This window comes from Seriola aureovittata, chromosome 21 (genome assembly GCF_021018895.1).
Source record: "Seriola aureovittata isolate HTS-2021-v1 ecotype China chromosome 21, ASM2101889v1, whole genome shotgun sequence".
In the NCBI taxonomy this organism is placed as follows: Eukaryota; Metazoa; Chordata; class Actinopteri; order Carangiformes; family Carangidae; genus Seriola; species Seriola aureovittata.
This window is the reverse complement of record NC_079384.1, coordinates 7714638-7737481: the sequence shown is the minus strand read 5'-3', so window position 1 is coordinate 7737481 and position 22844 is coordinate 7714638. Positions and strand designations below refer to the sequence as shown.

Here is a 22844-nt window from a genome sequence, read left to right as displayed (position 1 = left end):
AATCTGCAGTTGTGTTTGACTGGAAACGACAAGAGCATTGGGAAACACTTGAAGATCCAATGTAAACAGTGTGATTCATAGTACACAATCATGCAAATATAATACAGCAATAACAACAAATCATGGGGGTTGCAACATTTTCCAGTAACTCTCAAGAAGAAAAAGACATGGGTGAGTTACGTCATTGAGTTATTGTGTAACTAAACGTTGATATTGAGCCCCGATAGGGGGAAGTCATTTTGGACTGGATGTAAACTTTATCTTATTTTTCTGCTTAGTCATCCCCAACTTGTAAGTAAATTCATGTATGTGACACAAAAATAAATTCTGAAAAACAGCAAAATCTCTGTAGCATAAGGTTTCTCAAAGTGAATCTTTGTCATACAAAGAGACAGATATGACATTAGCTGAAAGTTCAAATTTAAGTGAAACTCTCCTGTGTTGCTTTTCTTCTATAGGATCTCATTTTTCTTGGCAGCAAAGTTTGATTTGGCACTGCATTCCACAGTTAAAAGGTATAGGAGAATAAGTCCCTGTGTGCCTCAAAGAGTTCCTGTCTCTCATGTAAAATTAAAAAGCACTCATATAAACATTATTGAACCTCTACTGGTGCATGGACATTCCATGATGTCTGACTGAACCCAACACAAGTTCATGTTTCCTCTTGGTTTTTTTTTATTTTTTCCTCCATCAATCATCTCTTATTTTTAACAGTCTAATCGTTATTTCAACGTGCAGAGGTGGTATGCAGCAGACACTTGCAAGTACAGTGCAATGGGTGGTCAAGCATTTGTAGGACGTCAAACAAACCAAAGATCCCAAGGATTCCCATTTGACAGTATTTTTAGCCATGTAAGCAGCACGGCTCAGTGTATGGTCGGTCAGTCAGTCAGTCCATCACTTTGCTCCAGACTGAAAGATCCCAACAAATATTAAACGGATTAATAAGAGATTTTTTACACACACTCATGTAACCCACTACAATCAGCATGGTTTATGACTGAATTGCCAGCACAGAGACTGAGCAATGTATATTGTTTCAGAGAGCAGTTTTTTTTGGCTAAAACAGGTTTTTGGGGATGTCCACAGCAGCACATCACTCAGCTTCCTTGCTGGTACTTGTGTCTGCCGATCCAAATCTACTGCAGATAATACACTGATTATGTATAAGTGCTACACACAACCCTACGTCAAATAACCTGACCTATTCCTTTAAGATGGTGAACATGGTAAAAATTAAACCTGTTACCATGCATCCCTTGTCAAATAAGAAAGATGTTGATTTTTTTTTTCTTTTAATGGAATAAGGCAACCCCTGCAGACAACACATTTAAAAACCCACTCCAATGAAAATCAACTTTTTAACCTTACTAATATGTCCATATGGTGTTTTTTTATATAATACAAGCCATATCATGAGCAAAATAAGCAGCTGACACCATGACTGCGCCTTTCCACCTTGCAACTGCAGTGAACCAATAACAGTGTCATAAAAACGGATTCAGACAGCCAGGTATTCATTCGTCATCTAACCTGAGAAACCAATCCTATCAATGTGCAGGGACGGGAGGCGGGAAAAATAAACCAGAAACCTTGTCAGAACAGAGAGCGACAGTTCACATCAGCACAACTGCAAACACTGAGTCAGCCACTGCCACTCACAAGCTAACAGACATCATAAACAAATAAAAGATGCTCAATTTTGGTGCACAACACACTCCTGATCTGAGTCTGGGTGTGACTGAGACTCAAACATGTAGCTGAGTCTCTCCCGTGTTTCCTTTAACACTAACCATCTTGATACACACTGCTGAGTCACTGGTCACCAAAAACTTGTCAGCACAGAGAGCGAGAGTTTGCATTAGCACCGCCGCTAACACCGTGTCAGCCACTGCCAGCTACAAGCTAACAAACAACATAAACAAATAATTACACTTACCATTCTGATACGTCTTCTAGTCGCCGACTTTGGTGCACAACAAACTCCTTTAAAAACTCCTGAGTCTGGGTCTGACTGAGGCTCAAACATGTGGCAGAGTCTCTCCGATGTTTCCTCCAGTAGTCGTCTTGATTGGCCCTGCTGTTTCACCTGTGAACCTGGCGCGAGCAGCGCGGGGCACAAGGCCTGATCCAGATTTCTCAATGAGGAAGTAAGTGTAGACGTGCTTCCAGCCCCAGTTTTTTTTTATTTTTTTTTTATTTTATTTATTAATTTTTCTGAAAACCATGTTAAACACAATATTAATCATAGCAGAGTATTTTTACATAATTTAAAACATGTCTGTAGATGAACTTAATTTCTTCAATTGTTATTGCCCTGCTCCCTTTTTTATTTAATGATCTTAATAAACAGGAAAAAAAATGAATTGGTGATTCTGTGCTAAAGTTTGGGCACCCTACTAAAAGTCAGCAAGCTCCCCAGATTGCAAACACTGTTTGTATCCAGCTAAGAGTCTTTCTGCTCTTGAATTCTTGATTTAGGAATTTTCACATGCATGAATAATGACAGTCACACAGAGTATGATCTGCCGAGAAAACCTCACATAATAAACATAAAAACATTAAACATGGTTTGTAGATATCTGAATGACAGCAAGCAAAAGGAATGAACAAAGATAGCTAATCTACTTATCTTGAGCCTTGAAGATGAACTTTAGGCATAAAACTAATTTGCAGCGATAACCACTTAACCCAGAGAACTAAATTATCCACACCACTGTCTTCTTGAAACACATCACTGCATAACAACATCAAATGGGCTTCTGACAAACATATGGACTTTGTCAGTTTTTGCACTCATATACTGCCCCATTCAGCGTGAGGTCCGTAGGCAATCGTGTGCAACACTAAAATCTTTGTCTCTCCACATTTACACATTTGCTCCATATACTACATATACAACCCTGTGCTGTTTTGGAACCCTTCGTTTGACCCTCTGCTATCAGCCCCCTGGGAAGTGAGTGACAGCTTTTATATGCCATAACACATGTAACTGATATGAATTAACATGACTCTCCAGGAATGACACATCACTTTCCAAAAATATGTCTCAGGGACGCCCCTCTGAGTCAAAAGCAACTTTTATTTTCTTTTATTCCAAAAAGCCTTTTGACATAAACACAACTTCACTTCCATCATCTTTGGATCATTCAGCTAATTACACAAAAGTCACATTTGACAGGGCCAAATGAATTCACCAAAATCCACCAAAGTCATCACAAATATTGTTTTCATGGACCGTTTCACAGCCATTTACTAGTCAATCACACTGTCGACCAGTTCTGTCGTCGCAACCCTGAGCGGTCTGATCCCGGAGCGACAATATGTTCTGGTCACATGGAGTGTATCGGTGCAGAAAAGGTCTCTTTTTCTGCCAATTAACATCCACGAGTGCGTCATTTCCAAGAAAAACCTCACATCGATCCAGTTCAACACAGCAGCTTGTTGCCATTGTGTTGGAGACATCTTTGCTAACAGCTGCGCCATGTAAGTGTAGCACTTACAACACGGAATGTGGGATGAAGTTTGGCCTTTAGTTGTTATCATTTGTTTCTTTCACAAGCTGTTTTGCAGGCAGGGACGATGGGATAGGCCTGCGTGACCCTTTCAGGCTTCTGACATGGAAATGTTCAAATGTTCAACCTCTCCAAATCATTGTATGTACTGTATGTAAAGTTTCCATGTTTGTTCATATCAACCTGGGGTGCAAAATACCCTTGGGTCTGTAGGTCATGAAGCAATCAGGGAATAATTTTGAAGCAAATGCAAGAACTCTGGGCAAAATTAGTCATCTGTTCTGATCAAAATCATTTTTAGGTGTAGTTTCGAGTAAAATAACTCAAGAAAACATAATTAATCCTGCCTTCAGTGACTTTATCCCGCTAAATGACGCAAAATATGTGTTTGAAAGACAAACAATGAGGTTCTGCCTTTACTGGCGGGGGCATGGATTGAAACAGAGCTGGGAGGGGGTTTCCTAAGTCAAAGACGGTTGGGAACCAGTGGTTTATATGACAGTATAATCATCGTCATATGGCTGTGACCTCCCAAAGGCATCCAGAGGTTATCCATGATTCGCTCAGATAATGAGCCTCATCACTTAGGCTGTCACCCTCTCTCCTCTGAGGCCCGGGATAATATTTGCAGCCAGCGATACATTGAGGAGCTAATCCCATGCAACACTGACCACTGTGCTACATTACTGTGTACGAATGAATGATTAGATACTTATTTAGCATAATATTGAAGTGCACTGTACTATGTGTGATCTGGAATTGAACTGAATGGCTTTACGGTCTTTGGTGCCGCTTCCCACTTCATTTAAATACACCTAAACAAATTTTCCCTAAAGTGCGTGTTGCCTTCATTATTTGCTTAAGGGACCAAGAAAAAGCTACAACAACAAGAGGGATTTTTATCAGGCACCATGAAACACCAGGCCCACAATTCATTATCCTTCAACACTTCAAGTACTTACGAAATGACATGTCATTTATTTTTGGTTCCTGAGTAATGACTGTCATTACAAAAACAAAACAAAAGCTTGACACAACAATTGCACTGGACAAATCTAGCTACAGAAATTTAAATGACGTAGATGTTCATTATTTGGCAAAACCTCTCTCATATTGTTTTAATAATTGTTAATCACTAGTGTCGGCTGCCTGCAGGACAAGTAGCAATCACTTGATGTGTTTGTGATGAATTTGTAACTCCAACATTTTTATGAAAAACCAAATGTTAGTCGTGCTGACTGAGAGGATTCCTTCATATTACTGGGACCCTTCAGCCTCTGTATAAAATCAAAACCACAAAACTTTCAGTAGCATTGGAAGCTTGCTTTCTTTGGTTGAAATCAATTCTTCACGTATACAGTACGCACTGCAGATGGCTCATCGGTCGCCTTTGTCTCCCTAACCCTACTACCTTTTCCTCTTCTCTCCCTGCTGTTTCCCAGGTTCTTTCACAGTTGTGTTTAGATGCAGTCAGGGCACAGTGCCACCTGTCCAGGTAGGTGAGCTCTGCAAGGGCACAGTCTGCGGTGCGAAGGGTCAGAGCCAGCACAACTGAACAGTAGAGGCTCCTGCTGAAGGCCACAGTGTCGACCCCAAGGATTGTAGGCAGGAAACAGGTGGTTGATTTCCGGCCCCACGCTGGAACAGCCTAGTCCAAGCCTACAAAATGGAAAATAGTGATAAGTTCAATTTTCTAAAGTGCATCTATCAGCGTTCACATGCATCTCTACGTTTCTTATTCAACATCTGTAGTATCGTTCTAACATTGCTCTGTTTTTTGGGGAGTAAATCCCCACTGTGTGATGATGTTGTACAAGTTCCCAAAGTCTTAGACAATAAGCTTAGTTATATCTGCTGACCTCTCACCTGGTGAACGCGGAGGGACTGTTGAGGTGGTGAAACAGAGCAGGCTCACACACCAGGGAGGAGCGTCGGCACACACTCACACACGACTGGCCCAGGGGACCCAGGTGCACCCTTAGAGCACTTTCTGGTGGCCAAACAGGGACAGATTTACTGCAGAAGTCCTACAGTGATTTATGATAACAGAGAAAAAAAGAAAGTTGACAACGATGAGAGTTTGAACCAAGCAAGATCTGAACGGCTTCTCTTCTGTCTGTATGTGGTGTGTAAATGCCTTTGAAACAATATTGACTACGATATGTTAGTATTTCATCTTGTTTAACTAACTGTTCAGTGCCCTGCCTAATACATACAGATTAGCCTTTTAAATCAACAATTAAGATATTTGGCATTAATGACCACAAAGTAAATTTAGAATAAAGGTGTAGATATAGTTCATGCTGTATCAGAGGTGGATGACATCACTGCTAATAACTCATGTTTCATGAAAGGCCGATATCAGAGACATGTGCCGGTAAAGCTTTACTGTAGATGATTTGATTCTACGGATACAATCAATAGGTTTAAAAGGATATCCACTGCATTCTGAGATTTCTGTCTCCACACATTTCATAACAGATTGCAGGGCAGTGTCCTGTGACTCTGCAAGATCAGGGCCACTTCAAGAGTCTGGTGTGATGGAGGAGCACTCAATAATATTATGCCAGCCTTTCTGTGTATCTCTGCACCTGGTGAGTGATATAACCATGAACCCGCTCCAGCATTCCCTCACAGGTGAACTCTCGGGGGGTGAAAGGCTTCACCTGCAAAAACAAACAAACACTTTCCTTTAGTGCTACCGTAACATAAATTTGGGGAAGACAAGGCGTGTGTCGAGATATATGTATATACAGTATAACCGTGAGTTTGTTAGTCAGAAGCGAAGCTACCTCTGTGCTTAGGATAGCTTTGACTGCCTCTCGTACATCGGTGCTGTTGGTCATGTTCACAGTCCACACATGAGGTTTACCAATGAATTCTTCAGCATAAGGGTGCTGGGAGGAGATCTGTGATGCAAAGTTTTTACATGTTTTTTCAAATATTTTTTACTAAAACAACAGAAACAGCGTTATTTCTCTAAAAATATATGTGCAACATCTTTTCTCAATTCCCATGAGTTTGGGTTTTTTTTCACTTTGAGGAGTTATACCTACCTGTCTTGTGGTGGGTTTGCCCTTGTAAAAGTCATTGTTGTCTGATGAGTGTGGTGGGTCAAATTGTGGTTGAAGGAAGATGCAGCCCAGAGCTATTGCCTCAATAGGAGCTGGACCCTCATAGGGAAAACCAAGGCCTACAAACACCTGCCAGGAAGGAGGGAAGCCGCATCTTAATGAGGGTCCTTCATCAACAAGGCAGGACAAGAATACATGTCCACAATTCTGACCTTGGCTCTGCGGAGAAGTTGTAGGAAGTGTTCCTGAGTCAGCAGGCCGTGGTTTCTGATAAAGCTGGGCAGATTAGAGGTGTGTCCTGGAGGCTGAAAGACTGTGGCATGGGTCTCCAGCTCCTCACTGACCACCTCCACATACTCAGATTTACCCTGGACACAAAGGGAAATCTTCAGCATTCATCAACATCTTTTTTCTTTGCTCACCATTTTTCCACGTGCATACACTGTGTTCTTTTGGTCATTATACCTGCCACATGTAGTCCTGTTTGCCGTAGACAATTGCTATCCTGTCTTTCCTGTGGCTCTCCAGCTCCTCCTCTCTCACCTCCGCCCTCACTGCCTCCTCACTCGCAAAGCCCAGGAAGGAGTTATCAGGAGTGTGAGCTACAACAAAAACATTGAACAGAACATGAATTTTATCTGTGGTCTCAACTTGCACACAACACTGAAATCCCCCGTCACTAAATAACTATTCTACAAGAAAACTGAAAAAGATTTTTGAGATTAAGCTAAATTGTCTTTAAAGGTGCTATATGTAAGTTTTCTCTGATAACGATCGCTCGCCCAGAGCTTCAGGCTTTGTTGCATTTACAAGACGAGACGTTAGAACATGCACTCTAAGCAGCACTACTTCTTCATCCTCTCATGCTAAACTGAGGGCAAACTGGACGCTGCACTATGGAAAAGCAGTATTACAAGACAGGCCAGGGTAGCTAGTTGGTACGCTAACTTCAGTTGAAGAAAAGAAGCGAGACATATAGAAGCAAAACAAGAGTAAACATTGGCGTTGCTTTTCAACGCTGGAGACAAGTAAAGAAATTAAGTCTGATGCTGAACTTGCAAAGTTTTTCTAGACTGCAGTAAACAGCTGTTAATGATAACGTCGGCTGCGTAGCAATAGCAAAAGCTTATATATAGCACCTTTAAGCATGTGTATGTCTGTATGTTTTTCTATAGTATTAGATTACTTTATTTGTACAGAACAAAACTGGTCTTAAAGGTAGTCTAAATTCAGTTCTTAATTTACTAAAAGATGACCACAAATTGTGAATGCCCGTGCACAGACCTTCCTTGAAGACATCAAAAAAGAGAAACCATTATGGGAAATGTGACTGGAGGATCACAAGTTACTTTTGGACAGACATAGCTGGCAACGCAGACCAAGATCACAGGTGAAAGCTAAGATTAAAATTTTGCGAGAGAGGAAAAACATACGGTGCAGTATAAATCAGCTGTTAAAGGAAATGAGATTTCTACATATATGAGAGGTTGAGGTTGGGCTGTTTGGATAGGCAGCTGCCACCCTGCTGCCCTCCGACACACTGAGGGAGGTGTGAGAGATGAGTATTTACTTTACTAGGAATGTTCCAACAAAGGTGTGTGTGTGTGTGTGTGTGTGTGTGTGTGTGCGTGTGTGGATGTGTGCGTGTGTGTGTGTCATTCTCTCCTGTCTCCAGGTACTTGTTTAAAAAGGCTGTTGCCAGATCTCTCCTCATTCACCCTTAAAGCAGCACAGAATCCGCTCCTGGCTCAGTTCCATTTGTCGCTACTCGTCTCTCACACCTGTCCAGGTTCACTGCCTCACACACTCACCTATCAGATTAGCAGAGATACGCAACGATACACTGACATGATCAACATTGTGCAGCTTGTGGGGGTTGGAGGAAAAGCTGTGAAGGAATGCAGTTCCTTTGGTTTCTTGGTTTCAGTCTTCTTGCTGTCTGTTTACAGTTCAGTGCAATCCTTCAGTCAACTATCTTCTTCTCCTCCGTTTCAAAACAGAAGCATAAACCCCCTGTTTGCTTTTCTCTCTAGCATCTTTCTCTTCCTTTCTTCTCTCTGTGTCTTTGTTTCTGTTTTGCCGTCTCTCTCTCCTTCTTTCTGCCCTTTCCACACCATCAGCTAACAGCCATCTCATTCTCCTCCTCCTCAGCAGGACAAATAAACAGTGTTTCAAGCTGAGGGATGAAGAGTGGCTCTCGGCCCAGTGTGTCCAGCTTGCCTCCATCTCCCAGCAGGGTGGGAAAGATGACAGGGAGAGGTGTTGGAATGAAAGCTCTGTCTGGGCACCAAGTTTATTTAACCTCAGCTATTAATCCTCTCACTGTGAGGACGCTTACAGGAGTGTGTGTGAAGGATCAGCGCTGCGGCAGCAAGATATAAATATGTGCATGTGTGTGTATATTTATATATATATATACGTATATATGTTGACTGTTGACCTGACCACAAGTGCATTTCTGAACCAATGTTCTGTTCTTCACAGAGTCACCATCATACAGTTATCACAGCTGTGCTCTCACACAGACAGTGAGTCACATGTTTGCATGATTGCAGGGTGTAAACACATTACATGATGCTGCTACTTGCCAGTATAATACAACTATATACACACACACACACACACACACACACACACACAGAGACACACGCACACACACACGCACAGACTTACGGAACATGGTCATGTATTGCAGAGGTTGTAGACCCCATCTGCCCCACAATGTTTTATATCCGTGTCTATGAGCATAACTCCCCAGGTTAAAGGCAGGTTCAGTGCCAAAAGAATCCAGGATTCTGAAGCGGCACCTAGAACGATTTAAAGAACAGTTTATCACAAAAGAAATTTACTTCCAGTTTATCAACTTAGCAATGATCACATGAACACAAACAACTCAGTGTGTAATGCTATTTGTCAAGCTTACAATGCCCTGGATGTTCTGGACAAATAGCATGGCCAAAGAAGTCAGAGAAAGCTAAATAAGAATATTTTATCATTTTATATTTTTAAGTTGAAATGTCACACTGTGTGGTGTGAAATCACAGCATGTCTGCTCCACATTAAAACAGTATCAGACTAATGCAGGTTACATAAAATGGTCATACAAGGGAAACTTTTTATGCTTCTTTTTTAACACTGGTGGCTAATTTATTTATGATAATAATTTAAGTGAAAGTCAGTCTTTACTTATCATTGTCAAATTTCAAAAAATATAAAGTAAATATGTTAAATTAATCAGCAAATGGAACAATACTGTTATTAGATTAGTATGAGTTTAGAAATTGTGGTTGTACTGGTAATGCTGAAAAGCCAGTCCCATGGCTCCTTGAAGGTGAGCAAGGCCATGGTAGTCGGTATAGATGAGGTCAAAGGTCAGGGGCCTCTGGATTGGACAACTACCTCGGCCAGGAGCAGCACCTATCAGGCTGGACCAGTCACAATAAACACACATAACACCAAGAACTGCTCAACATCATTCTGCACTGATCTTTGCCTCCCTCATCACTTCAGTGTAAAGTGGTTATAGATCAGACACCTATCAATATATATCATATATTAGTGATAGCAGATGTTGTTGCCTGTCAATGTAATCAATACTTTCCAAACAAACATGATAATGTAGTTTTAGATGAAAGCAGCTAGTAGTAGCAGAAGTGGTGGTAACCTGTGGAGTTGGTGCTGTGAGGTGCTGAAGGTTATATTGTGGCCCAGGATTATCAGACAGGCACTGAGGTCTGCCCACTGGACCAGCTCCCCAAGAGGCCCCCCTCTTTCCACCATGGCTTCAAAACGCTGACCAACAGTCCCAGCCAGGGCACCCGGATACAGCAGCACCTGGATGACGGCACATTTTAAAGTTCAAAACACAACAGGTACTGTATATTATTTTATATTCTCATTTCTTTACTTCTATTGCTTTCCTAAGCTTAAGTCTCTGTAGACCATGGTATCAACTTCTAAAAGGTACGATATAATAAATTATATTCAGTGAAGTTGTGAGTATAAAATAAATTGTTAAACATGTTTTATCTAAAGAGAAGCTGAATATTTTAATACAAGAAATGTGCTTAGAATCTACACACTAACACTCTGAAAACTCATACACCCATGTTTTTGAAATCTAAACATATGATGGAATTATTTTAGCTACTGTGTTCGCCTCAAAATCCAAAAATAAAAACTAGATGATGCTCATCAGAATGACCTGCTGCTCGTACCCTCATCTGGTTGGAGACCGTCTTGTTGCTGTTGTGTCCCATCCTCAGACCAGCCTGTATCCACTGTTCAGACATCCTGTCCACTCTGGACCGGATGAAGTCTATTGCAGGACCACTGTTGTTGCCGATGACTTCATACAGTTGGCTTAGAGACGTTCGTATCTCAGCCTGTGAGCAATCATAATGTGAAACTCATGTATGTACATGTGATAGGAATCATGGCAGAATAGTGTTTTGGTAAACTAGATCCTCTCAAGATCATTCTGCATTCGTACTGCGGTACTACACAATGACATGAACTTGATGTGAATGTACCTTTTCTGTATAAGTGTGAGGTTTCTTGTGCCATGGCAGTTCAGAGTGGTTCCTCCTGAGGTGAGGGGGGCAAAAGTCTTCTATTTGGCTTAGGTAAGTCAATATGGAGCAGGTGCTACCATCCACCCCATAAAATGCATAGCAGGGGTCTGACTGCCAGCGTGACTGCAGGAACTGCAAGAGAGACAGATGTTGGGTTGATATATACTCACAGAGTCTATAATACAAATATATGCTCCACTATACTGTCCCGTTATTGTCATTATCATTAAAATGGTATTCCAGCACAAACCTGCTCATATACTGAGAAAAAAATATCAAACTGAAAATATTAAGATGTTTAATACAGCCATAACAGTGCACACACAGCCGTGAAGTTCATGCTACCACATATATTTCCACTTTCTCACCTCCACTTTCTCGGCACACACCGGATACGCAGAATCCATTGGCACCTCACAGTCATTGGGCCCTATGGGTAAGATATTTGCCGTCACACAGTTTTTCTTGTAGAGGCCATTTTGAATGCATCGTTATTCCACAGTCAAGGCTTTAGTAACAAAAAGCGCATTGTAAAGTTAACTCAATGTGGGTAATGCAGAACAGTGGATAATAACTTTGATATACAATCTCTCAACTTAAATGTGAATAGCAGCCACCAGCACGATGTATAGTGCTGCCATGCATGTAAGAGGCATTAGAGTAGAAGCAGTGTGTTCTCAGAGGCCCTTTCCCGTAAGCCCCCCCACCATCTCTAGCCAATGTCAATCAACTGGAATGAGCACACACACACACACACACGCACACACACACACACACACACACACACACACACACACACACACACACACACACACACACACACACACACTTACATGAACACACTCACACACACCTGACCCACCTGCCTCCTACCAAACATTCACTTTTACAATGCTAGCATTTGCCAAAATATACAGTCCTTAGCTGTGTAAAACAACCTAGTAAAAAGGGAAAGAGAGGGGAAAAAAAAGATAAGAAAACCCGTAGGCATAGCTGAGGTGTGAAAGCCTAAAAACAGTGATATGCTGTAGGAGCACGGCTGAAAAGAAAAAAAAGTGCTCCCGCTGCAAAAACAAGGGTATGAGCAGACAAGCTGGTGAAAGGACTCCTGGGTAATTCAGTCGTATTTTATGGTGTGAGGTAATGTGAGAGGAAGAGGGTGAGGGGTGAGCAGGCTGGTGATGGGGAAGTGTGTGTTTGTGTGCATGCGGGTGGCATGGGGTGTGCATACAGTAAAGTATGTGTGTGCATGTCGACAAGTGTGTGTCCTCACATATGCACGGTATGGTGTCTGTGTGGCCCGAGCTTTATGAATTCCCTTTTTCAGGGAAGGAGGTTACGCATGCACCCACTCATCCATACCTCTCACACACTCTAACACACATACACACACACACACACACACACACACACACACACACACACACACAACCCTTCGCGTGCCAACCAGGGTGTGTAACCCAGCTCTCACTTGACACCTCTCAGGAGGGTCGTAGTGTAGATGTAAACTTTTTTCCTCCCCACGGCCAGTTGATTGGCGCTGGCTCTGTGGGACTTGTTAAACTTCTATTCAAGGACTTCATCCCCCATAACCACCTGTACCTACTGCCCTTTAACCCCCCCATTCACACCCTCCACTATCACAGCTTGTTAATTTCACTGTGTGGTTAACCTCTATTGAGGCTATGAACCGTGCATTTGGCTCAGAGTATCACACTACCACTGCAGGCAACCACAGAAAAGCTTGCAATTGGCCAATTATTGAAGCTGGCGGAGTGTATTTATTTGGTGCAGAATATTAAAGCATGTTATAACTGGAACAAACCCTAAAATCTCTGTATTAACTTGGACAATGAGTTGCTTTTAGTAAAGTAGTACATGGTAAAATGAAGCTAAAGGGATTTGAGTGTAACAACCTAATACACCTGTTTTATCGCTCTAAATCGAAATACAAAAACTGTCTCTGTAACTCTTTATTCAGAGGAAAGTGGGCACACAGAGAGCAGATATTTTTCCTACCTTATCCTTCTGTTTTCCTTCATATCATAGAGCATTAAGGCTGGTAACCATGAGCATGCTGCATACAGTTTATTGACATCTTATCTCATGATTTCTGGTTATTTAAGTTCAAATTTTTCAGAAATAAAAAGCCTGAAAGATGCACTTGAAAGCATCTTTTCATTAACTCTCATTTGATATATCCAGTCCTCCTAGACAAATCAAAGAAGCGTGTAAAATCAAACAAACTCCCCTAAAAATAATAAAATAACACATTCATCGAGACAAGCTTTATGTGATAAATGTCTGGGCTTTACCTATGTGTGCTCTGTCATCGTGCGGTGGCGGAGTGTGAGACTTATGGTGATGGTGGTGATGACGGCTGAGCTGATCAAGCTTCTGGGACACTCTCTTCAGCTCCCTCTCTACCAGGCGGGCCAAGCCTTGCTGGTCCTGTCTAAAGCTGGAAAACAAATGCAAACTAACAGGTAACCAAACACTGCACACTGTATGCATGTATACAATCTAATTCTATACTGTATACACAGCTCCAATAACACTGAGTCACATCTGTATTCATGTGTCCCGAGATCCATAAACAAGGTGGTGTAGTTCAAAGATATGCAGGTTAGGTTAAATGACGACTCTAAATTGCCCATAGGTGTGAAAGTGAGTGTGAATGGTTGTTTGTTTCTAGGTGTCAGCCCTGCGATATAGACTGGCGACCTGTCCAAAGTGTACCCCACCCAATCCCAGCTACGACCCTCAAAGGATAAGCGGTGCAGCTAATGGATGGAAGGATGGAGATCCGTATATGTTTTTTTAAATAATAGTTGTTATTGAATACCTCTGCAGTAGCAGATTGACATCCTCTCTGGTCAGCTGGGTGACATCTCTCTCTCTGCTCAGCCTCTGCACCTGAGTGCTCAAAGCCTCCAATCGCAGAGCCAGCCGACGAAAGCCAAGACCACGCTGACCTATGACAAAATAAATACATACAACTTGTATGTACAGTATCATATGCTCCCCCCTATCCTCGCATTTAAGCATTGAAACTGTGTGTTATATCATAGCAAATCTTCTCCTGAATAGGAAATCTTGTTCTGTGTATCATGTGAAACAGCAGGGTTATATGACGCTGTTTTCTTAACTTGATGTACTGCAAATGAAGCAGCGATTGTGGTCATGTGTATTTTCCACATTCCATTTAGAGGGTAACGTCATTTAATTATTTTTACAGAGGTACATTTTCCACAAGAACAATTTTATGGCAGATAGAGATGGTAATCAGTCATCATTTTTAAAAGCAAATATTGAGGAAATTATGACTGGAGCTTTGTGGTCATCTCCCATTAAACACACACATACACACCGAGGCATACACTCAAACAGACATAGTGTATGCATATGTTTTTGTGAATGTTTCCACAGACACCTTCATGGTTGAAGTTAATGCAAATTGCTGACCTCATATACTGTGGAAACGTCAGTTTAAAGTAAGGTGTTGTGCGTTCACTAACTCAGTAGTTCCCTACCACTTTTGTGGTTTGTGGCCTCTTAAAACAAACGTCTCCGTGCGACCCCTCACCAAAGGTTATGGCCTTCATGCAGGCTCAGGTTGCGAGCATCGAGCAGTGTTTTTTTTTCTTTCTAATTTTAATATGACCCAATTTATCTTGGAACCTCTTGTGGGGTCATGAGCCCCAGGTTGGGAACCACCGCCTTAATCAGTAATGAGAAGAATTCAGAGAAAAAACACTTCTAAAATTCACGAGACCTACTGTCAAAAACATTCATCTCCGTAGAAGGTGGGTTACAGTGTCTAAATGAAACCTATAGCTCTTGTGTTTGCTCTGATAGGCCTTCCAGTGTCGTGCTGGACTGACCTGAGGTGGGGGCGTTCACAGTTAAGCTCTCTGTCAGACAATCTGCTGCAGTTACCAGACAGGTTGTTTGTGAGGTGGGGGTCGCTGGTGGAGTTATAGGGTTGATTTGTTGTCAGAATACGGATCTCCTTGGGGATGGAGCTTTACCCTGTGATACACAGTAAAAACCCCACAGACTGGTGACGTCACTTCATCTCTGTTTGCTCAGCTGACTATCAGCATATCACTACCTACGTTCCCTGGGGCCCTTTGGGCACAGAGGCAATGAAAGGTGAATGGGAGAAAAGATGTGGGATCCTGTGACAACTATATGCCCAAGCTTGTAAAGGCCTATATATATATGCAGCTTATAAAATCATACATGTGTGGGTATACATGTGTATGTGTGTATAACTCTTGCTTACTTGCCATATTACATACTAGAGAATATAAGATGTTTCTGCACACGGTCACATCACATGGAGACAGAAGATATGCAACATAGTCCTCACGTGCTTTCACAGCTCAACAATACTTTTTAACAAAATAATTATAGTCCACTGATATAAATGTCCTCGTGTCAGAGCCAAGATTTCTTTTTCTTAGAGAAAATCTACCATTAAAAAGGCAGTTCTGTTGTCTACTGTTGCATCCTGTTATCCTGTTAAAATAAACAGAATTATAGTTATGTAGGTGGCCATCATCTTTTTTTTCTAAAGCAGGCAAATTTCCATGAGATGTAACTGAAATTCACTCATGTCACTGCCAGATGTGTGGCAGGAAGAGCTAATTTTAGGATTAAATATAACCTCAAATTGCCTGGTAAGATGGAGGATTTGTCACAGACTGATTGAAAACTGAGCATTTGGTGATAAATTTGAGCCGGATTAACTGTGCGCGCTGACCAACAGCATCCCACATGTGGTATATTTTTCAACACAATCATTGTGGCTTTTGGGGGCCATTTGTATACACGCTGTGGTGGGTCCTCAAAGCACGGAGCAATTGTGGGTCTGCGGCTGAGAAGCACCGGTGGATTACATTGTCTGCTAAAAACAATTTTCCTAGAATTTGAGGAGGAATGGACGAGGATGTTTAGATAAAAAGTCATCTTCTTTAATTATATTTTGAAACTGTTTCAGTGGTGGCCATACTGTCCAAATTTGGTCAAAGTTCTGTTCTTTTTTTAGTTAAATCTGTGTCTGATTTTAGAAATAAATGTTATGCATAAATTGGTTCCTTTATATGGTTCCGTCAGTTTCATATAATTCAGAAGTAAATTCTTTTTACATAAGATAGTTATATAAATGAAATGCATCATTTATCTTTTTTTTGTAACGGGTCTGACTGAAGAGGGAAACATGATCTGTTATTATCAAAATAATGCAGACAACATTAAATTATTAAATCAAAAATACAATTACCATTTTATTCGGAGACCGCTGAACTACTTCAAACACTAAATGCAGCTTTTGAAGTGTATTTCCGAAATGCCCCTGATGATGTTTAGGAATGGCTCATTGATCAAAAACTCTGCAGGCACAGTGCCAGAATATGCTAATTTATTCATCGGTGCATAAAAAAGACATTCTGGAAGAGATTGTTGACAACATGTCTCTTCTTTGTAAACCAGGAAAAAGGTTTTGCCCAAACAATCCTGTCCTCAGCCCCCTTAAATACCCTCCCTCAGGTAAACAGTTTAGCCAGACAATTGAATTGAACATGGGTATATCTCGGCCACAAACCCACAACTGTGAGACACATGGGAGGACCCACCACGAATTGTGAGCAAAGCTTCACCTAACATTGAGAAGACAGTTAGATGAGGTCTTATCCCTCATAAGACACAGTACACTTCACCGGATGTGCAGATGAAAAAAGCCACATTTTTCCAGTCAGTGCTCAATGTCATGACATCTCATTACATCTGACTTTGTTCTATAATTTCATTTATCTGTGATATTTTCATTTGATTCACTTTACTCCCAATCTGTGATACCAAGGTTATGTGGGCGTATGAATACATGGATGTTTTTACATTTCTGCTATTAAAAAGGTTAAGGCCATTGTTTTAACAGACACAGATCAGCCCAGTTAAACCGCATATATGTCCATGTGTGTGTGAGTTACCCTGTTCCTCAGGTGACCTCCCGGCAGGTTCATCCTTGGCCATCTCAAGTGGCACCCAGAGGCTCTGTAGCAGCAGGGTGAACACTGACAGGCACAGACAGAGCACCAAGCAACCACTAGAGGGCACAATACACAGAGAAACCTCTTCAAATGTTACAGCAAACAGCATTCAGCACATCAGTGGTTCTGAGGCGTTTTTGTCTGACATGCCTCCACAGCCCACAGTCACATGAACTGAAGTATCCACTGACTGACTCCACCCAAATCTGTTTATTTGAACTGATTTCAAGATGGATGTTATTTAATGCACTCCTATATAAAAGTGGGCATCTGTGCTAGTTACCACCTTGGAGTGGAACATTTCAACCCTTTAACTATCAGTTTTAGCTAACTGTCAAATATTTACTCTATACTTTTAGCTATCCATTTCAACTGTCTATTACTTTAAGTCATTTTAATCATTACTCCATTACCTTTAGCCAACCATTTAAACTGCAGATTGTTTCAACAATATCCATGATTTTAACTATTTCAGCCATTTTATCTTTAGCCAACTGACTGTTATCCATCACTTTTAATTATAGGCCTATACTTCAACTTTTAGCTGTACTGTTTATCTATCACTATTTGTTAACTATTTCAACATTATATCTATTTCATTTGCAAGCTATTTGAACTTTTAGCTATCTATTTATTGATTACTTTAAGCTAACGGTTCAGACTTTTCTGCTGGGTAGCAAATAAGTTTTCAGCACACTCACAATTTCAGGTGTTACAGCTGACTCAGCTGACAGCTGATATATTTTTAATCAAATCATAATTTCTGTGTTTTCAAATGAGTTTAACTACCAACTGCAAAATTACCCCCAGGGATCTTCCTTGGTCGTATACAATATAAAATGGAGTCTGAATATGGAAGCTCATGCCTGATCTTTTGCATCATATTTTTCTAATAAACACAACAGTATATGCAATAGAGCAAACAACCTCATGTCATTATCATATTTCTTTGTATGTTTATTGACCACATATCAGACATGACATAAAAGGTATTTTTTAATAATCTGTGTCATACCCAACCAGTTAAATCTCCCTTTAACTTCATAGATTTGATTTTAACAGCAGACCTAATGCAATAAAAACTTACAGCCTGACTCTGCCTTTCACCGAACGCACTGAGAAAGTGAACAACTAAATTGTTCCATTACTTCAAGCGAGGAGACCCTAGTGTGTCAAAACGAATATCTGACGCATGATGTGCCATTATAGCATGTGTCTGCTCATTGCTCACATGGGAGCCCAGCTTTGGGTTTAACTGGTGCAGAGAGAGCAATCACTTCATTCTCACTTTCATCAGGCCAGTAAACCCACCAGCCCTCATCCAGAGAAACATGGTGTAGCCAATCTCAAGTACATATACAAACAGTTTCAAGGCTCTCCTAGTAACTATAAAGCTCCAGATTCTCATCCAAGCACATTATTTCAATTCAATTCTATTAGTCTGCATTTCATCAAAGCTGTCAGACCACTCATCAAAACATCACTTGTATTTGGTTGAGGGTATATACAGAAAAGCAGCACCCCTGTAAACTGCACGGGGGAGGGGGGGGTGTCATATTAAAACATATTACTATGTGATAGTTGGCCTTAATTTCTACTGCAGGTGATGCATGCTGGGGAGATCAAGCGCCACATAAAAAGCAGACATGATAATGAATATAATCAATTATGCAGTACACTGTGCTTTCTCAACAAGCCATCAGTCACTGTGAGGTGCCACTTGAACTTTTTAGCTGTCAAAATGAGAACAACAATTGCCTTTTTGTTTTTGCTCTCAGCTAGTTAAAGTGACTACAGCAAACTGGAAACTGTGAGCCAGCCAAGGATGAGGTGAGGTGCATCAGTCACTTTCTGCCGTACATCGTTGCTACTTCTCTTCACTGTTTAGCCACTGATCTCATGATGCCGAGCCTTACCTGCGTGGCCGCAGTGCAACACGCATGGCCCTCTGTTTACAGGATGTTGGATGTCACTGTTAAAAAAAAGGACAGTACAAATACCAGTAAGTGAACCATGCTCAGTAATAAATGTATAGCTTGGTTGTGTGTAGAGAAAAACATCTAATTCTTACACAATTACATTTTCCACTTCCATATTTGGGTTTAAGCACTAAAGATCCATTGTAGTTTCTTTTCAAATTGCAGATGAATGGTCACATTTTCCACATGAATTGCATCAATAAAGTCTCTAGTAAATAGATTTTATAGTAATGCTATTGGCAGCATGACTGGATATGAAAGCCTTTTCAGCTTGTGGTCTTTCTGTGTTGGTGTTCAACGTGTTCATTAGACGGATGGAAATAATCAACATAAACATAACAAAACTGCTGTCACCAAACTCTTGTTCTGTATCAGTGTGAGACAGATACAGAGAAGGTTCAATAGTTTGGTGTACAAGACAATCCAGCACATGGACTACCACACACACACACACACACACACACACACACACACACACACACTCACACTCACACACACACACAGAAACACACACATCCTCACCTCCTCCTTGGGTCTCCATCCCAACCCACTGGCAACCATCAGGCCTGTTGTCAAAACACACAAACTATGAGAAAATAAAGTTGGGGCTGGGGAGTATCTTGCCTCCTTTTTTTGTCTCTTTTCGATCTCTTTCCCTCCTTCTCTGGCCGTGCCTTTTCTCTGTCTCAGGGCCTATGGGTAGGCATCCTGCGGTTGTCAAGGTAACCTGACTCCCTTTTAAAGAAAACAATACCCAGAGTGCTGCTTAGGCCTTTCACAGATACAATGGAGACCACGCTATTGGGTGACACAGTTTCTTTCAGTCTCACTGGCTAGACTAAAGCCTTAGCTGTGAATTGATACTGAAGAAGGAAGCTCATTTAAATAGCTCAAATGGTGCAAACCTTTGGCTCTGAATACACAATAGAAACAAAAGATGATAAAAATTTAATGATAGTAACAATGATACTGATAATAATAGACCGAAGGAATTACCCAGTGGAAACTGTGTAGATAACAATTACAGAATAAGTTGTAATTCTGACTTAGTGTGTTGTAACACAATTGCCAGATAATTCAGTCAGGAATGCATTTATTTCTTTGGAGGTTTCATTTTGGTGACAAATGAATAGATAAAGTGTAAGAAGCAATGCCAAGTTATCTAAAGGTCTCACTTTTTAAGGACAAACATGCTTCACTGACCCTCAAGAGTTCATATTTTCAGTCGGATTACTCATGATATTGATTTACTAAATCATACATGATGACAAGGCACTAAAATCACCTACTCTATTTTTGGAAACAAAAATCACCACAGATCAGACGAGAGTCTCATAGATACCTGAAGACTGCACCATAGTGCCAAGGCGCTCCTGTCGGACAGAACCTGTGTGGGAACGTGAGAAAAGAAAATCAAATGTTTTCTCAAAACACCGAAAAAATCCAACTCTCAGTACTCATATGGGAATCTCTAAAACATGTTTTAAAAAATGTATTTTCTTGTTTTCATTGGCACAACACACAGTAATGTGTGTCACATGAGGAAGTATAGATCAGAACTGAATACATTCCTGGAGGAGATGAACTCTGTGTAATACTGAAATACTTTTGCAGAAAAATATGAGGGAAACAAAAATGGTATTGTGATCTATTTAAAGTTTCCCTCTGAAAATAGTGATCATGAGAACGGACATGCAACAGTAATTAGCCGGGTTACAGATCACAGTGACATACAGCATTCCAAAAGTTTCCACACCACTTAACTAGTTAACATCCCATCTGGACAGAGAAAGATCAGGGAACATATGTCACTTGAGGAAGGATTATCTTGCTCCATCAGAGATAAAGAGAGAATGTACCAATTTCTTTCAAAATAGGCCATGAACGCAATTGGCTGTCGACTTAGAGGTCTGTGTGTCACACTGTGTCTTGCCACAGTAGTAAGTAAGCAACCACAACATTGAACCCTGGTTGGCTGACAGCACCAGCTCCTCAGCAGAGGTAAACCTTTCCAGTGAAGATGCCAGGTCAAATGCATGCAACACTGATCAAACCATTCTTTGAACACTGCATGACTCTTTCTACCTGCTATAAGCTCATCTGTCACTTGTGGACAGGGACCTTTGATTCTCACAAATTATTGATTTTTAGCTGACTTAAATGATTAATGGATTAGCAAAATCATAATTCATTCATTTTTTTGTGGATTCATCTTTTTTTCAGTTTGTATATATTCAGAGAAAGCAATCTGAACATCCCTGCAGTACTTGCAGTACATATTCCCATCTGGTACACTGCAGCCATAGCCAGAAACAGTTGTAGGTTTAGTGCCTTGCTCAAAGACAGTTGCTGACAGAAAATAGCATTGCACACTCACTTTGCCTGCCTGCATTTTCCCAGTCAGCTCACTCCAGTCCAGTTCTTTAATCTCTCTATGCTACTGATGTCTGTTTAATTGCCTAAACTTCATTGAATCAAAAAATCAGTGTTTTGCTGGAATGGAACTGCTCTGGCTGGCACATAATTGCCAGGCAAACATGATGCTTACTGGTTGAACCCTGTATTTCAGGCCCTGCTTCTATTATAAAACACACACTGTCTTACTTATGTGTATGTACGGAACGTATATGTATATATACAAGTCTGTGTCTATGCCTCTGTTCATGTGCGCACAATTGTGCGCATGTGTGTATACGTGTGAGATCAGGTGGAGTGGGAGGGAACTGGAGGCTGATGTCACACAGTGTGTGGGAGCGGAAGGATTTGATGAGCATAAACCTCCATAAGCTAGGACCTAAAGGCTTACTGGCTTTACACCCATCTGTCTCTCTCTCTCTGTCTCTCTCTCTATCTCTCTCTCTTGCTCTCTCTCTTTCGCTCTGTCATACACACACACACACACACACACACACACACACACAAACACACAGACATACACACACACAAACACACACTGATGGTCTTTCATACTCACCCACCTCTTTTCTCATTTTTCTTCTTTTCGTAATCACACTCAAACACAAATACATGCTAACATGCACAAAACAAATGAAATATGAAATCATCATAATGATATGGTGTTCCTACAGGATTAGGATGCTCTGCCTACCTCATGTGACACAGCTGCGCTCTTCTTTCCCACACACTTCTGTTCCAAATTGATCAGCAGAAGCTGTTTAAAGTAAACTAGTCATAGGTTGTGGACGTCACGTGTGGAACTCAGCTTCAAATGAAACTAAACACATTCATTAGCACACAGAACATTCATATTGTCTGAAGGTATGTAAGATGCTGAGATGTGTATGGATTTGTCTTGTAGTATTTTGGGTGGAAAACTCCCTCTGCTCACACATTTGCATACAGCCTGTGTTAGTGTACAACCTTACAGTAGATGGATCCTTAAGTGTAGTAAAAGTGGTTTGGTTTGGTTTGGGATTACAGAGAGATTATAGAAGAATAGAAGAATAGACAAACTGTTACATACAATTAAATATTTTTACAGAAACGGTTAAACATTCAGATAGCACAACTGAACAATTTCTGACATCACTAATTTTGCTTTTTCACTGCTACTGCAGCACCGAGAAGGTCATGCTAAAAGAGGACCTAAAAACATCAGCCACATTTAAGAGGAAAAGACAAGGCCAAA

General features: G+C 41.0%; 1 protein-coding gene across 1 annotated transcript; it reads right to left on the bottom strand.

Annotated features, from left to right (window-relative positions):
* Positions 1-3062: 3062 nt before the first annotated feature.
* Positions 3063-19184, bottom strand: LOC130162536 (alpha-1,6-mannosylglycoprotein 6-beta-N-acetylglucosaminyltransferase B-like). The gene is made up of 17 exons (XM_056366293.1): positions 19133-19184; positions 17157-17272; positions 14009-14138; positions 13479-13624; positions 11532-11593; positions 11122-11295; positions 10807-10974; positions 10254-10423; positions 9883-10014; positions 9263-9396; positions 7055-7191; positions 6802-6957; positions 6572-6718; positions 6308-6424; positions 6107-6181; positions 5382-5542; positions 3063-5174 (listed from the first exon to the last, which is right to left on the bottom strand). Exons 1-17 carry the CDS (start codon positions 19156-19158, stop codon positions 4976-4978), a joined length of 2250 nt encoding a protein of 749 aa, XP_056222268.1. The 5' UTR covers positions 19159-19184; the 3' UTR covers positions 3063-4975.
* Between the last annotated feature and the right edge of the window lie 3660 nt (positions 19185-22844).